Source organism: Sus scrofa, chromosome 6, assembly GCF_000003025.6.
Source record: "Sus scrofa isolate TJ Tabasco breed Duroc chromosome 6, Sscrofa11.1, whole genome shotgun sequence".
Lineage (NCBI taxonomy): Eukaryota > Metazoa > Chordata > Mammalia > Artiodactyla > Suidae > Sus > Sus scrofa.
Window position 1 is genome coordinate 103,012,458 of NC_010448.4, and position 16,366 is coordinate 103,028,823.

Consider the following 16,366-nt stretch of genomic DNA (forward strand, 5'->3'; position numbering starts at 1 on the left):
TTTCAGCCTCAGGAGCACACTGCTTACTTGTATCCTTTATGTTGATAGCTGTGGGCTCTGCTCTCTCAGTGGACAAGATAAAAGAGTTCACTTCCTTATATTTAGTATATTATTAAATACACAGTTTTCTCAGGAATGACTCACCAGAGTTGAACTATTCCATCTCTCCTGAATGATTTTTCAGTCTGGAGTGTGGGAATCATGCCTTATTTCATAACAGGCGGCCAGGGTGAATGATTGTTTCAATGATGCCCCTCTTCTCCAACTCAGCCAGCAGACAGACACTCATTTTTCAAAACACTGGCCTTTTCCTTCTTCTTTTGAATGGAGACTATTTAGGAGACAGTCACCCACTGCTGTCCTGATAACCGCTTGGAACAGCATCATTTATGTTGACAATATCATGGCTCTGGGTCAGCTCACAAAATAGCCAAAGAAACCCATTTGTCATCTTACAGGTTCTATGCAGAAGTGAACTTTCAGTTATAAATGCTTCGAGCTAAGGCTCTCTTTCCCCAGAAGAGAGCTTAAAGGAAAGATTAACTTCTCATTTTGTTTTTTTTGCTGTTGGGATGTTTGGCGCGGGCATTTATAAAGTGATCCATGATGAATCACCCTAATAGCCCATAAGACATGGAAAATATTTGCTTGACCTGACAGGTATCTTTAGGTGGGGCAGCTACTTGCCAGATCCATAAGGAACACTGCTAGAAAAATCAGTTTCTCTCTTGTAGAAATAAAACATGTAAGAGGTTTCATTTGACGTTAAATTTTAGATCTCTTTTAATTTGGTCTCTCCCTCGGTGCAATTCAAAAAGTGGCCACTTATCAAATTCTCAGATTTTAGTATTAAATTTGTGGATTCATTTAGGGAAATTTTATCTTTTTTACAATATTGAGTTTTTTGGGGTTTCTTTTTGGGGCCACACCCACAACACATGGAGGTTCCCAGGCTAGGGGTCCAATCGGAGACACAGCTGCCAGCCTACACCACAGCCACAGCAACGCAGGATCCGAGCCATGTCTGTGACCTAGAGCACAGCACATGGCAACACCGGATCCTTAACCCACTGAGCCAGGCCAGGGATGGAACCCATAACTTCATGGTTCTTAGTTGGGTTTGTTTCCACTGTGCCATGATGGGAACTCCTACACTGAGTTTTCCATCCAGGAAAATTGTCTTGCTTTTTTATTTAGCCTTCCATAAAGTTTTATCATTTTTTTCAAAAATTTATGGTGCACATCTTTTTTGCCATTTCTACTTAATTTATAATGTTTTGCCATTTGAATGGGATTTTTAAATTTTCTATTTAGTGGTGACAGTATATAGAAAAACAATTTCTCTATTTTTACCCTGTGTCTATTTGGGGTAATCACTCATTAGTTTAATAGTTTTTCAGTTGATTTTCTTTTATCTTCCAGATAATTAACTGTATAATCTGTAAATACTCAAAATTTATCTCTTTCTTCACTATATTTGTATTTCCTATTTCTTTTATATATATATATATATATATATTATATACATATATATATAATATCATTGGCTAGGACCTCCAGAATAATGATAAATAATAGCAGCTATTTTAGGCCTACATCTTTCTCCTTACCAATGTTTTGTTTTCCTTTTGCTTTTTAGGGCTGAACTCACTGTACCACTGGCTTAAGCTGTACCACTGGCTTACCAGATCCAAGCCATGTCTGTGACCTACACCACAGCTCACTGGCAACACTGGTCCTTAAGCCACTGAGCAAGGCCAGGGACGAAGCCACAAAGGGAACCCCTCGACTTTAATTTTTAATTGCAAGCCATGTTACAGCAAAAAAATAATAATAATTTAATAATGAAAGAAAAATCACCCTGAATCCCACATGAAAACAAACTTTAAAAATTACCTGGGAGTTCCTGTTATGGCTCAGTAGTAACAAACCTGACTGTATCCATGAGGACAATGGTTCAAGCCTTGGCCTTGCTCAATAGATTAAAGGATCCAGCATTGCCATGAGCTGTGGTGTAGGTCACAGATGTGGCAAGGATTCCATGCTGCTGTGACTGTGGTGTAGAATGGCAGCTACAGCACCAGATCAACTCCTAGCCTGGGAATTTCCATATGCCCTGTGTGTGCCCTCCCCACCCCACCCCCAAAAAAACACACACTAAAAACACAGAGATAGATATGATTACCAAAGGTGGAGGCAAGGACACAAAAATTAGGAGTTGGGATTAAAAAATACACACTACTCTATATAAAACAGATAATCAACAAGGACCTACTGTATAGCCCAGGAAACTAGACTCAAGACTCAATATTTGTAATAACCTATAGTGGAAAAGAATCTACAAAAGAATATACGTGTATATATATATATATATGTTTCTATAACTGAATCATTTTGCTGTATAGCTGAAACTGGCATTGTAAATCAACTATATTTCAATTTAAAATTCTTTGAATTACTTAAAAAAAAACAACTGTGTATAGAAAGGCTAAGAAAAGACATACATGGAACTGCTCTGGGTGGCTGCTTTTTTTTTTTTTTTGTCTTTTTAGGGCCGCACCTGCAGCATATAGAAGTTCCCAGGGCTAGGGGTTGAATCAGAGCTGTACCACTGGCTTACAGCACAGCTTATGGCAACGCCAGATCCTTAACCCACTGAGCAAGGCCAGGGATCGAACCTGCGTCCTCATGGACACTCGTCAGATTCATTGCCACTGAGCCACAACAGGAACTTCTGGTCGGGGTAATTCTTTTAGGGAGTGGAATTCCGGAACAGGAACAAGACGTTTAGGAGACCTGCTTTCTGTTTTGTGCACTTCTGGATGGCTTGGCTTTTTGCAGTGAGCAGTTTCTCCTTGGATGGTTTTAAAATGCATCTTGGAAAAAAATCTAAAGGGCGCAACACATGTAAAGACTTGTCTTTGCATATCGAGATTTAGAGATGTGCACATCTTTAATCGCTAAAATTTAAGTTTTGTTCACTAAACCTCAACTAAATGATCAAGATCCAGATAGAGAGATAAATAGATGATAGAAAGATTGCTAGCGGTATTAATATAGCATATATAGATATTTACCCACTTGCCATGACTAGAAAGTCCCAAAACAAAAGGATGGCACAGAAAAGAAATGAGTACAAAGGAAAAGCTTAACCAGTTACACAGAGCAAGATTCTGGGGCAAGGCAGAGAACTCTATAACCTCCCTCCCCAGGACAGAAGGAAAATGTGAATGAGAAAGTTATTTCAGAATTACCATTTCCCGTCGTGACTCAGTGGTGAACAAATTCGACTAGGAACCATGAGGTTGCAGGTTCAATCCCTGGCCTCGCTCACTGGGTTAAGGATCTGGCGTTGTGGCAAGCTGTGGTGTAGGTCGAAGATGTGGCTCGGAACCCGCGCTGCTGTGGCTCTGGCGGAGGCTGGCGGCTACAGCCCCAATTCGACCCCTAGCCTGGGAACCTCCATATGCCTCGGGTGCGGCCCTAGAAAAGGCAAAAAGATAAAAAAAAAAAAAAAAAAAAAAAAAAAGAATTACCATTGCACTCTCATGTCATCCAATCTCAAGGACTGCCCATCAAAATGTCTCTTTCTGAGACCCCACGGGGAGGTTTAGCGACCATGGGTGAGCATGTGTATTCTTCACGCGGTATTTATGGTGCGTGTCAATCACAGTACCGCCCTGTCTCAGCACTGCCTGTGTGTTGGAACAGGACTCAAGGCACTTTCCCTTGCTCTCTTCCAGGATTTCCAATGAACACTCTCCCAAACTCCAGATCCGGAGTCACAGTTACCTGAGGGCAGTCAGTGAAGTCTCCATCAACCGAAGCCTGGACAGCCTTGACCCTGCAGGCCTGCTCACATCACCGAAGTTCCGCTCCAGGAATGAGAGCTACATGCGTGCCATGAGCACCATCAGCCAGGTGAGCCCCAGCGGTGAACCACACAAGGGTTACTGGAAACCCAGAGGGGCGTGAAGCGAGGAGGCTGAGGGGTCAGGCAAGTGGGCGGGTCTAAATGCTCCAAGTGTTTGACCACAGGGCTCCTGGTACCAACAGTCTACCAGCAGGGGGCTGCAGATAGTAAAAGCACATGGCAGTCCTAGGAAATTTCATGAGCAGTCAGTTGGCAGCAGCATATTTGTCATTAAGGAACTGATAGTTGAGGCTTGAAGGATAAAAGGACAGGAGACCTCACTGGCAAAACCAAGGCAGTGTCTAAGCATAAAAGTGTTAAGCGGGTCATCAAGGGAGAGACCCAGGCACCGGAAGTGAGATTTGATCTATTTACCACACAGAGTCCTGGGTGAATACTGTGTCTTGGTAATGAGACAGAAGCCCACGTATAAGAACTAATACCCAAGACTGGGAACAAAGACTCACTAAAGGCGACAGTGCAGCATCCAAAATATTCAGCTAAAGGGTCTTGGTGTCTCCCACCCATGATCTCAGAGAATATGGGAGAAGGTTAACCAAGCTCAAAGTGGAACCTAGGATCCTGGAAGGCCTGACCCTGCAGCTTTCAGAGGACACCAGAGGAGGAGGAGGTGGCTTGGGGCTTCCTCTGGGGAGACCAAAAAAACAAACAAAAAAAGAATTTTTTGTAGTGATATTAATTTATATCATAATTTTTTAAAATAAGTACCGTACTACTAACTAAACTAATATGAAATGAGCAAAATACTCGGCCACATTTCGCAAGTTAGTCAATGATGAATAATACATAATTCCTGTTCCCCCAAAGTTTATAGCCTAAGAGCATCCAAAAAACATAAAAGTGATGTCATAAACATCATTTCCTTAAACACTACAAAGACACTCGTGTTGGTTAGGGCGAGAATTAAGCATGAGAGCTGCCTTTGTCAGGTCAGGCACTGTACCAGTTGCTTTATATTTTCATATTAGTCCTTTATAAGATAGGTAAGTAACCAGAAGTTAAATAAGACTTTCTTTGTGGTCGCAAAATTGTCAACAAGATCCCAAATCTAAGGAGAAAAAGGTATTCAGCATCCAGGACTCTAAAGAGAGAGTTTCTAGGCATGGGGTCTAGGAATGTGCATTTTAGCAAATATACCACGTGATTCAACTAAAGCAAAAATTAATAAAGGAATAATTATTAAAGTAGTATATATCTGAACTTCAAAAAATGCTGGCCTAAAGCCTACTTAAGAAATAACAAATGCTCTTGTGTAGTTGGAGCTCAGAATACTTGCAGCTCCAGCAATGGAAAATCCGTTCTGGATTTGTCCTGGAGACATTTTTTTTGAGCCTAGCCTTCCACACAGGGCCCAGAGGCCTAGACTAATATTCATTAGGAAATGGACTGATTAAAGATTAATTAAGGAGTTCCTGTTGTGGCTCAGGGGTTAACGAATCTGACTAGTATCCATAAGGACAAGGGTTTGATCCCTGGCCTCGCTCAGTGGGTTAAGGATCCGGTGTTGCCGTGAGCTACGGTGTAGGTCGCAGATGTGGCTCAGATCTGGTGTTGCTGTGACTGTGACTCTAGTGTAGGCCGGCAGCTACATCTCTGATTTGACCCCTAGCCTGGGAACCTCCATATGCCACAGGTGTGGCCCTAAAAAAAAAAAAAAAAAAGACAAAAGGCAAAATAAATAAAAATAAATAAATAAAAAAGAATAATTAAAACTTCACTTGTAAGCAGGCAAGAGATATGACCAGAATTTCGATGTAGGATAATTAAATCTGGCCCCCAAAATGTAGGAAAGATTGCAGAGGATGAGAAGTGAGAGGCAGAGAAGCTGGTTTAGACGTCGCTGTGATCATCAAGGTGAGAATTCACACTTCTGGGGTGTTAATTAACCACAGTGTTAACCCTACTGGGGAATTAACACTGCTGAGGGTGGTGGTGAGGGTGGTGGTGAGGGTGGTAAAAGCGGTGAGGCTGGTGGTGGAAGTGGTAGTGATGATGGCAGTGGTGTGGAGAGTGATGGTGAAAATGGTGAGGCTGGTGGTGGGAGGCTAAGGACTGGAGCATCTCTGATCTGTCAGAGTAGGACCTCAACATAGGACCACTGCTCTCATGTTGTCCCTACCACCAAAATAGAGCTCCCTACTTTAAACGTATTCTTGAAGAGCAAAGGCAGGAACCACGGCAAGGCTCCATGAGCAGGTTAGAGAAGGTGTCAGGGAAAGCTGGCATATCAGATTCCAATCTTTGCCTCCTGTACACTTCCTTAAAGAAATCTCCGAGAGAATGCATTGCTGTTTGTGCTAGCTGATGCTGTACAATGATACCTGCTGTTCCAACTCTTAGGTAAATACTAGGTGACTCATTTGATGAAATTTGGATTTGCTTTATTCTTAGTTTTTTTCTGCAGTAAACAATATAAAACTTCTACTTTCTTTAAGCTCATCTTCATCCTGGACAGGCTCATGGTCACCCAGCCTTCCAGAACTGTAAAACAGTCTATAAATCCCAGGTATCATACATGCAGAATATAATGGGAGTTTATTTAATTTTTAATGATTTTTATTTTTTCCATTAAAGCTGGTTTACAGTTTTGTCAATTTTTTACTATACAGCAAAGTGACCCGTCACACATACATATACACATTCTTTTTCTCACATTATCCTCCATCACACTCCATCATAAGTGGCCAGATACAGTTCCCAGTGCTATGATGTGAGTTTAGAATATTTTGTTGGAAAATGTTTATACACACTCACTGCTCTTACCATTTTACATGTTTAAAACAAGAGAGCACCTCACTTCCTCATCAGGGCATGCATCTATGCAGCTGCCTGCTTTTAGTACCTATGCCACAGATCTGACCTTCCCCAAGACAATGTCTCTTCTGGTGACAATTTAGTACAATAGCATCGAATCACTGGAGGCATATGTGGGCCTTGATCCTGTGACGGGTCAAGTCTGCAATTCAGTGCTGTGATCATTTTGCCTTAAGTAAAATACAGAGAGAGCCATCCTAAATGGGTTCCTAATGACCCATCATTTTCCTAGTTCCATATTCAGTTTTAAAGTAACATAGTGTCATTAGGATAATTTCAAACTTTCAATCGCTGTCCCAATGTCATCCTTATTCAAAAGGTAATGGCTTCTTCTTCAAAGCATCCTACCATATATACTCTAGGCTTTTCAAAAAGTGGTTGGTTTTTATGATGTTGGAGATATTCTCTCTTATAGATCTTTAGTAGCAGTGCTAATAGTATAGAATTTAAGCACATTATATCCTCTGCCTTCTTAAAAACTGATATATTACTCATCAAAGACTCCAATAAAGAACAAAGTAACACGTCATAAGCCAAGAAAATGGTCTAGAATAACCGAACTGTTTGTTTTTGCCACTGATACCTTACAGAAATCAAATATCCCTGAAAAGAGACTGTGACCGGATGATAGAGGAAAAATGAACATCTTTTTATATGTTTATCCCCTTTCTATATTTGTTATTATATATATATCTAATAAAAATTGAGGAGTTCCCTTCGTGGTGCAGTGGAGTTCCCGTTGTGGCTCAGTGGTTAACAAATCCGACTAGGAACCATGAGGTTGCGGGTTCGGTCCCTGGCCATGCTCAGTGGGTTGAGGATCCGGCATTGCCGTGAGCTGTGCTGTAGGTTGCAGACACGGCTTGGATCCAGCGTTGCTGTGGCTCTGGCGTAGGCTGGCAGCTACAGCTCCTATTAGACCCCTAGCCAGGGAACCTCCATATGCCTCGGGAGCGGCCCTAGAAAAGGCAAAGAGACAAAAAAAAAAAAAAAAATTGAGGCTTTTAAAGTAAGGCTTGGGAAGAAAGAAATTGGGGGGGGGGAGCATGCGGGAGGCTGCAGCAGAAGCATGCACAAGTTCCCAGGCCAGGGACTGAACCCACACCACAGCAGCCACCTGAGCCACATCAGTGCCAATGCTGGATCCTTAGCCCACTGTGCCATAGGGGAACGCCGAGAAGAAAGAATTTTTTAAAGTCACATTAAAAAAAATATATTTGGGAGTTCCCATTGTGGCTCATCAGGTTAAGAACCCAATGTAGTCTCCATGAGGATGCGGGTTTGATCCTTAGCCTTGCTCAGTGGGTGAAGGATCTGGTGTTGGCGTGAGCTATGGTGTTGGTTGCAGATGGCAGCTAGGATCCCACAGTGCTATGGCTGTGGTGTAGGCCAGCAGCTACAGCTCTGATTCAACCCCTACCCTGGAAACTTCCATATGCCACAGGAACAGTCCTAAAAAGCAAACATAAATAAATACATAAATAAATATTTTTCAATATTTGGTAGAATAACTGTCATTTCCAAATTCCTTCAATTTACGTCTTATTTTATTTCAAGTCCAGATCTCAAGTATCTTCGCCCGGAATGGTAAACTAGAAGGCCACAGACATGTTTTGTTCAGCAACTTGTTGGGCTCCCACATTATTTTTAAAATGTGAATGTAATCGGCAGTTATTGTGCCCAGTGGTAATACCAGCAGTTTAGCTGTGACTCTTGACCTAGACCATCCCTTCATTGTATAAATACAAAGAAATGGAAACTCAGATGAATTAAGCATCTGTGAGTACACAGCTAGTCAGCGACAGAACCTAGAAAACCCCAGTGTCCTGACTCCTAATTAGTAAATTTCTCTAACACCTGTTGGAATTGAGGTGTTGGTGGCAATAATATTGCCAATAATAGGAGTGGTAATAATGGGAAATGATAACAATGGAGGAGTTACCATGTATTGCTTACCTGATACATGTTATAAGCTTTGCATATTATCTCATTAATTTCATATCAACTACAAGAAAGATCATTTTTTAATTTATGATACTCAGTCTTTAGAATGAGAGTAATCTGTCTTATTCTTCCCACTACATTGTCTCATAAAATATCTAGTATTTATGTAATGCCTACCATGTGCCTAGAAATATGCACTTGTATATTTCATTTTTACTCTCAAAGCATCCTTATGAGGTAGGTATGTTCTACACATTTTATAGATTAGGAAAGTGAGGCTCAGAGAATTCAAGCAAACTGCCCATGATATAGTAAGAAGAACACCAAACTACTCCTTCTTCCCACATACGAAATAAATCCAAATGAATTTAAAATCTGAGCAGTAAGACAAAATGACAAGAAACTATAATTAGGGGAATATGCATGTGATATTGTGCTGAGAATTACAACTTTTAATAAAATAAGAATTCTAGAAAACATAAATCATAGACATCTATTCTAACTAAAAATAAAATATTTCTGTGTTGGCAAAAGACATCCTAAAATTAAAATTGATGGGGGCGGGTGGTATTTAAACGCATCAAGAAAAAAGCTTAATATTCCAGTTGCCTAAAGTGTTTCTACCAACTAGTATGAAAAGATAAACAACCTAAAAGAATTTGGGGAAAATCTTATAAAATAGCAAATCCAAAGGGAAAAAAATACCAAGTCCAATAAATACAGGAAGAAATGCCCATATATGCTGGTAGGATGGTAAAAACAAACTGAAACAATATAGTATCACTTTTGACATATCAGAGGCAAAAACAGCTAAATACTCAGTTTTGATGACCATGTGGAAAAGTGAGCAATGCCTTACTTGCTCTTTGGGGTGAATTACTACAATTACTTTTGAAAGTAACTTGGTGAAATAGATAAAAGGGTAAAACATATCTTTTGGCAAGCGAATCCCACTTGGAGACCTTTAGAATACCTAAATGGAAGTACCAGAATATAAAGATAAATGCAGGATGCTGGTCACAGCATGATCTCCAAGGCCATAACTGAATCATCACCCACAAAGCAGTGGTTAAGTAAATTATGGTCCAGTCATGCTAGACAATATTATGGAGGTGGCAGTTTAGTGTCTGAATCTTCCTGAGTCTCCATATAAAAGCAGACAGAATAACTAGATAGAAAAACCAAAAACCCATGGACAACATTTATGACAAAAAGAGGTGACAAGATATTCCATGAATCCCAAATGTAAACCACCAGTAACCATAAGTCAACATTGTATCCACTTCTGCATAGGAGGACACAGAGAAAAACCATGACTTTCCTGATGGATGTAAAGCAGGATGAAACCAGCAGCAGTTACTCCCCGGAAAGCTTGGAGAGGGTGGTATTTGAGAACTGCAGCTGAACCTGGGAAGGATCTTCCTTCTCTAATAGTAGGTAAATTCAAGGAGCCTGCAGCAAGGTCAGGAGGGGTTGACCTTGCATCTCTGTGTACACTGGAAACCAGTGTTTCCTTCAAGGAGAGGACCTGTTCTGAGAAGAAATAGTTGGCAGTGGAATCAAATATGAGCAAGACAGAGACAATGCAAAGAAAGAGAAGCTTCAGGTACAAGCTGGAGGAAGGAGCAAAAGAATCAGGAAATTTCAGAAAGCAATACAATGCTAAAACAATAGAAGAGGAAGCCCTGTGAATGTAGGAGGGAAATCCTGAATATATCAACCTCTCAAGGTCAGAAAAAACTGATTTTACTGAGAAATGAGGAACAAAAAAAAAATCCACTTTAAATCACAAAGTCACTATAATAAGAAAATAAGGAGAATAATTTTCCTACCAGAAATGAAAGCATGCCAGAAATACACACTTCCAAATAGATCAAAAGTATACACACTCTATCAAAATGAGCTAAAGGACACTCAGAAAAATGACATACGAGATGAGAGGAAAAGATATATCTGAATTTTCAAAAACCTAACCATGATGTCACAGAACTCAGGAAAGAATTAGAAGCAAAAGAAAAATCATTTCAAAATGAAGATTAGACTGAAGGAATAGAGGACATTTCATAAGAAAAATAGAATTTAGGAGTTCCCGTCATGGTGCAGTGGTTAACGAATCTGACTAGGAACCATGAAGTTGCAGGTTGCGTCCCTGCCGTTGCTCAGTGGGTTAACGATCTGGCGTTGCCGTGAGCTGTGGTGTAGGTTGCAGACAAGGCTCGGATCCTGCGTTGCTGTGGCTCTGGCGTAGGCTGGTGGCTACGGCTCCGATTAGACCCCTAGCCTGGGAACCTCCATATGCTGCGGGAGTGGCCCAAGAAATGGCAAAAAGACAAAAAAAAAAAAAAAAGAAAGAAAAAAAGAAAAATAGAATTTAAAAAGAAGGAACTTTTTTAAGTCAAAAATAAATGAAAAGTTTTCTAAAAAGTATTCAAAAGAAATTGATAAATATGGAAGAAAGGCAAAGATTGGACCTAGAGATAGCAAGTCTCTGAAGAAGGAAATGAAAGCAAAGAACCAGAACAAATAACAAAACAGTAAAGGTGGGAGGGACTGGGAGTTTGGGATTAGCAGATGCAAATGATTACATTTAGAATGGATAAGCAATGAGATCCTGCTGTATAGCCCGGGGAACTATGTCCAATTTCTTGGGATAGAACATGGTGGAAGATAATACGAGAAAAAGAATGTATGTTTGTATATATATGTATGTGTGTGTGTGTATGACTGGGTCACTCTGCTGTACAGCAGAAATTGGCACAATATTGTGAAGCAACTCTAATTTTAAAAAAATTTTAAAACACTAGAAAAAAGTTCTCTGAAATAAAAATAAAAAGATGATTCCAAAGAGAATACCAGGTACCTGAGAAATTGACACAAAACAATAAATAGCAAGACAGAATGTAGTAAAATTACACGACTTTGAAGAATTAAAAAAAAACCCACCACCACCTCCCTTTGGACTTCTAGATAAATTGAGCAAGTGACTTTAAAAAGAACAAAAATTAATTAATTCTCATTAGACCCTAAAACAATAACTGATTTACTCAAAAGAAAATTGAGTAATATGTTATTATAGTCAGGGAGGTGGGGGGGAGATGTAAACCAAGGATTGTAAATCCAGAAAAACTGATTTTCAAGTATAAAAGCCATGGGCCCACTATTCTAAGCCATGGATAAATGCAAGGAAAATTGTTTCCATGAGCCCATCCTGAGGACTTATCAATGAACTTTAGACAACCCAAATGACCAGATGTAAGAACTAGTGGAAAATAGATCTCTAGGTTTATTTCTGGACTCTCCTCTCTGTTCCATCAGTCAGTATGTCTGTCCTTAGGTCAGTGCCAAACTGTTTTGATGATTGTAGCTTTGTAGTATGTTTTGAGATCACCAAGTATAAGTCCTCCAGCTTGGTTTTGGCAATTATAACATATCAATACATTTTTCTTCATGTTTTTTTTTCTTGAATTCTTTGACCTTCTTGGATTCCAACACTGACTAGCAGGCTTTTCAGAAAGAAAAGAGAAAACAGAAGGAAGGCAATTACCAATGACTTAATGGTCCCAGAAATAGTCCCAGAACTGAAAGCCATGAATTCACAGGTTGAGAAAGATCATTAGATAATTCAGGACCAAAAAAATCCTAAAAAGCTTCCAGAAGGGATGGGACAAACCAAGCTCACATGGGAAGTCTCAGGAATGAGAAAGGCATCCATTTTCTCAATCTCTAGCACACACAGGGGAGAGGCTAAGAGACAAGGAGCAAAGCTTGGAAACATTTTAAAGGAGGAAGGATGCAGCTAGAATTCTAAATGCGGGCCTGCTCTCCCTAAACAGCAAAGGTCGGATGCAGACATGTCTATCAATGTGAGGTGGCCACCCTGCCCAGGAAAGCACTCAAAGACGTGCTCCATCAGAAGGAGGGAAGAAAACCAGGAGGAGGGAACAGGGGCTCCACCACAAAAGAGATGAGGAAGGGCACCCCCGAAATGATGGGGAAGGAGATCCCAGGACAGCAATGACCTTGGCAGCCATGGAGTGCAGTAGAAAGCTCTTGGAGAGATGCTTCAAGAGCAGGAAGGAAACCAAAAGGTTATCAGAGGTCTATGAACATATTAAGAGATTCACTTGCAATTTGTTTGGCAATATGCATGCAAACCCCCTAAGATCCGGCTGGAAGAATTGAAAATGCTTCCCTCTGAGAAGGGAGAATTGGGGGTCAGCTGGGTGAGTCAGGGGAGGGCTGCACTTTGTCTTTAAGCCATTTAGAGCTACTTGTGTATAAGTTTGATAAAGAATCATCTTTTATATGAAAAAGTAAGTATTAAATATATAGTTATTTGTATAACTATAAATATATAGTTATTTTTTAAAACTAAGACCAATGAGAGCTACCGTGGGAAAGAAGATGTAGGGTATGTGCCATGACAATGTAAACATAGCACAACTATTTTTGAATAAGGAAAGAAGAGAGAGCTTATGCAAAAAAAAAAAAAAAAAAAAAAAAAAAAAAACAATTGCGAACTATTTTCATAATGGCATGGACAGTGGCGGTGTTCATGTGTTTTTCTGAGGCTGCTGTGTATGGACTGTGGAGGAAGGCAAATGAGTAACTGTAGAATATCCCAACCTCATTATCTTCTGTGTCCTTGAAAACCCAGGATTTTTAGTATGGAACAAAGATAAAAGCAAAAACATAATATAGAAGAAGTTACATAGAAACAGTGCCATGTGAAGTTGAATTTAGTGTATTCATAACCTAGTTCTGCCCACTGCAAACACCTGGGAACAATGACCCACCCAGGAGCAATGACAATGAAGCTTCCTGAGGCCCAAACTGTGTTCTCGTGATGCTATTTCCCACTAAAAGCTTTTCTGGAGAAAAATTGATTTCAGGACTAGTCAGGAAAGATAGGAATTTTGAGTACCTTGTCATATGAAATATCAAAGATGCTGTTAAAGACCACTAGCCTCATGTCAAAAGGACTCAGGAACCAATTTAAGAGGTTCCCATTGGCCAAAGAAGGGAGAGATCTGAGTTCAGTAAGAATAATAATTGAAGTGGATTTAAAACCATCAAATATTTTAAAATCTATGATTTCATTCTAATATTTCTAAAAAATAATTGATCACGTTCAGTAGCTGGGGGAACAAATTTATTACCTTAAAAATTAGTAAGAGTTCCTGCTGTGGCGCAACGGGATCAGCAGTGTTTATGCAGCACCAGGTTGCAGCTTCATCCCCACCCCAACACAGTAGCTTAAAGGATCTGGGGTTGCTGCAGCTGCAGCATAGGTTGCAACTGCACCTCAAATCTGATCCCTGGCCCAGGAACTCTATATGCCTGGGAGCAGGAAAAAAAAAAAAAAAATATATATATATATATATATATATATATATATTCTAAAAAAATTAGTAAATAAAAGAGAAAAAACTCAAACATCCTGCTGTTCCTATATGAACTGTCCTTTCTGAGTAACCAAATAATGAGAGGAAGCATTTCTTTATAAAAAGTATTGCAACCAGTGACTGTAAAAATTGATGGAATTAAGAATTTTGCCATGTTGCAACCCCCAATCAATGAATGAATCTAGGCAGTGAGCATACTAACTCCCAACCACTTCAAAAGAGAGATAACCAGACACAATGTGCCTTCTGATGAGAGAGCCAGCCCATGACACACGACTTCTAGGCTTGCAAAGAGATTGAACCTGAGTCTGATCAAGCCTCAGGATCCAGCTTTCAAATTTCAGGAAATACAAAGGACAGCAGAAAACACTAAATCCCACCTTGAGCAGGAAATCAGCAAATCCAGACTGTGGGCAGCTTTCCAGGCAAACCCACCACCACCACCACCACCCACTGCTTCAATAGATAAATTGTAATATTTTTTAAAAGTGGATGGAGGGAGGCCTGTATGTAAAAGTGAATTAAAAGATGTATCACATTTTTAAAATGGGTAAGACAAAACCATAGGGTCCAAGGTTGCACACTTGGGTGAGAAAAACATAAATGCTAAGAAGTGATTGCAATAAAACTCAGAGCAGCAGCTACTTTTGGAGGGAGGGAGGGGGGTTGGGGTTCAGATGGGGAACATGGAGGGGCTTCTGGGGTGCTCAAAAAAGTTCCGTTTCTTGATCTCAGTAGTAGTTACAAGGGTGTTTCCTTTATTTATAGTTCACAGGTTATACATTTATTTTGCATGGTGCTCTGCATCTGTATATAATAAAAACAAAAAGGTAAAAGAGAATGAAGGAGAATCCTATTAAGAACATAAGTATAAAATAGAATGCTAGTGGTTCCCTTCCTGGCTCAGTGGAAATGAATCTGACTAGCATCCATGAGGATGCAGGTTGGATCCCTGGCCTCACTCAGTGGGTTGGGGATCTGGCGTTGCCGTGAGACGTGGTGTAGGTCACAGATGCGGCTCAGAACCCAAATTGCTGTGGCTGTGGTGTAGGCTATCGGCTACAGCTCTGATTCTACCCCTAGCCTGGGAACCTCCATATGCGAGAAGGGCGGCCCTAAAAAAAGAAAAAAAAAAAAAGAAGAAGAAGAAGGCGGCTAAGGGGAAAAAAAAAACAGGTTTGCAGAATTGTATTTATTTTATGATTCAAATTTTTTGAAAAACAGGGTAGGGCACACTAATACCCTCTGGAAAGATAATCATCCAAGTTTAATAGTTGTTACCTTGACAGAAATAGATGCTTTACTATTTCTTTTCGATGCTTGATTAATAGAGGAAAAATCTAATAGTAATAAAAATAGAAGATATAGTTTGTTTTACTCCTTATTTTGAAATCATTTCAACTGACAGAAGAGTCCTATGTAAAATACAAAGATCTCCTATACATCCCCCAGATTCACACTCATAGGCTATTAAGATTCTGACTCATTTGCTCACTCTTTCTCTCTCTTTGACAGTTAGTTGCAAATAGCATGTCCCTTTATGACTAAATCCATAAAAAAAATAAAATCCTAAAAAAAAATAAAAATTTTACATATATATAATTTATATCAAATTAGATAAAGTATATGAAAATACTACTTTAAACTGTAAGGAATTGTTATTAAGAAATGCATGTTTCAGAGTTCCCTTCATGGTTCAGCGGTTAACGAACCAGAGTAGGATCCATGAGGATGCGGATTCCATCCCTGGCCTCGCTCAGTGGATTAAGGATTTGGTGTTGCCATGAGCTATGGTGTAAGTCACAAACGTGACTCAGATCTGGCGTTGCTGTGACTGTGGTGTAGGCTGGCAGCTGTAGCTCTAATTTGAACCCTAGCCTGGGAACTTCCATGTGTCACAAGTGTGGCCCTAAAAAGCGAAAAAAAAAAAGAGAGAGAGAGAAAGAAAAACAAATGCATGTCTGTTTTCCACTTGATATGCCTTAAGGTAATTGGTTATTTTTATCTGAAGCTTAAAGAAATTAGCCATTACTGGACTGCATCTTCAGATAACACAAAACGAATACGGTCAAAAATTGCAATCACTTTCAGTATATGCTCTAAACTTAATTATAGTTTAATCTGTTAAATTTTCAATTACTCATGGCTTTGATGTTAAGGAAATTAGACACAGAAAGTTCTAGAAGGTAGCAGAACTTTGACGAATGCTTCCACACTGCTATTAAATTAGCTGTGAAGTGAGAAATTGATCTACCCACCTGTTCTGGAT

The 16,366-nt window shown here is 39.8% G+C and overlaps 1 protein-coding gene across 15 annotated transcripts in view; it reads left to right on the top strand.

Moving 5' to 3' along the window:
• The window catches only part of DLGAP1 (DLG associated protein 1), an 866,754-nt gene that overhangs the window by 679,370 nt on the left and 171,018 nt on the right, over positions 1-16,366 (top strand). For all 15 annotated transcript variants that reach the window (XM_021097724.1, XM_021097721.1, XM_021097720.1 and 12 more), the window contains one exon: positions 3,744-3,921. In XM_021097724.1, the coding sequence (XP_020953383.1) occupies positions 3,744-3,921 (178 nt within the window). The remainder of the gene's footprint in view (positions 1-3,743; positions 3,922-16,366) is intronic.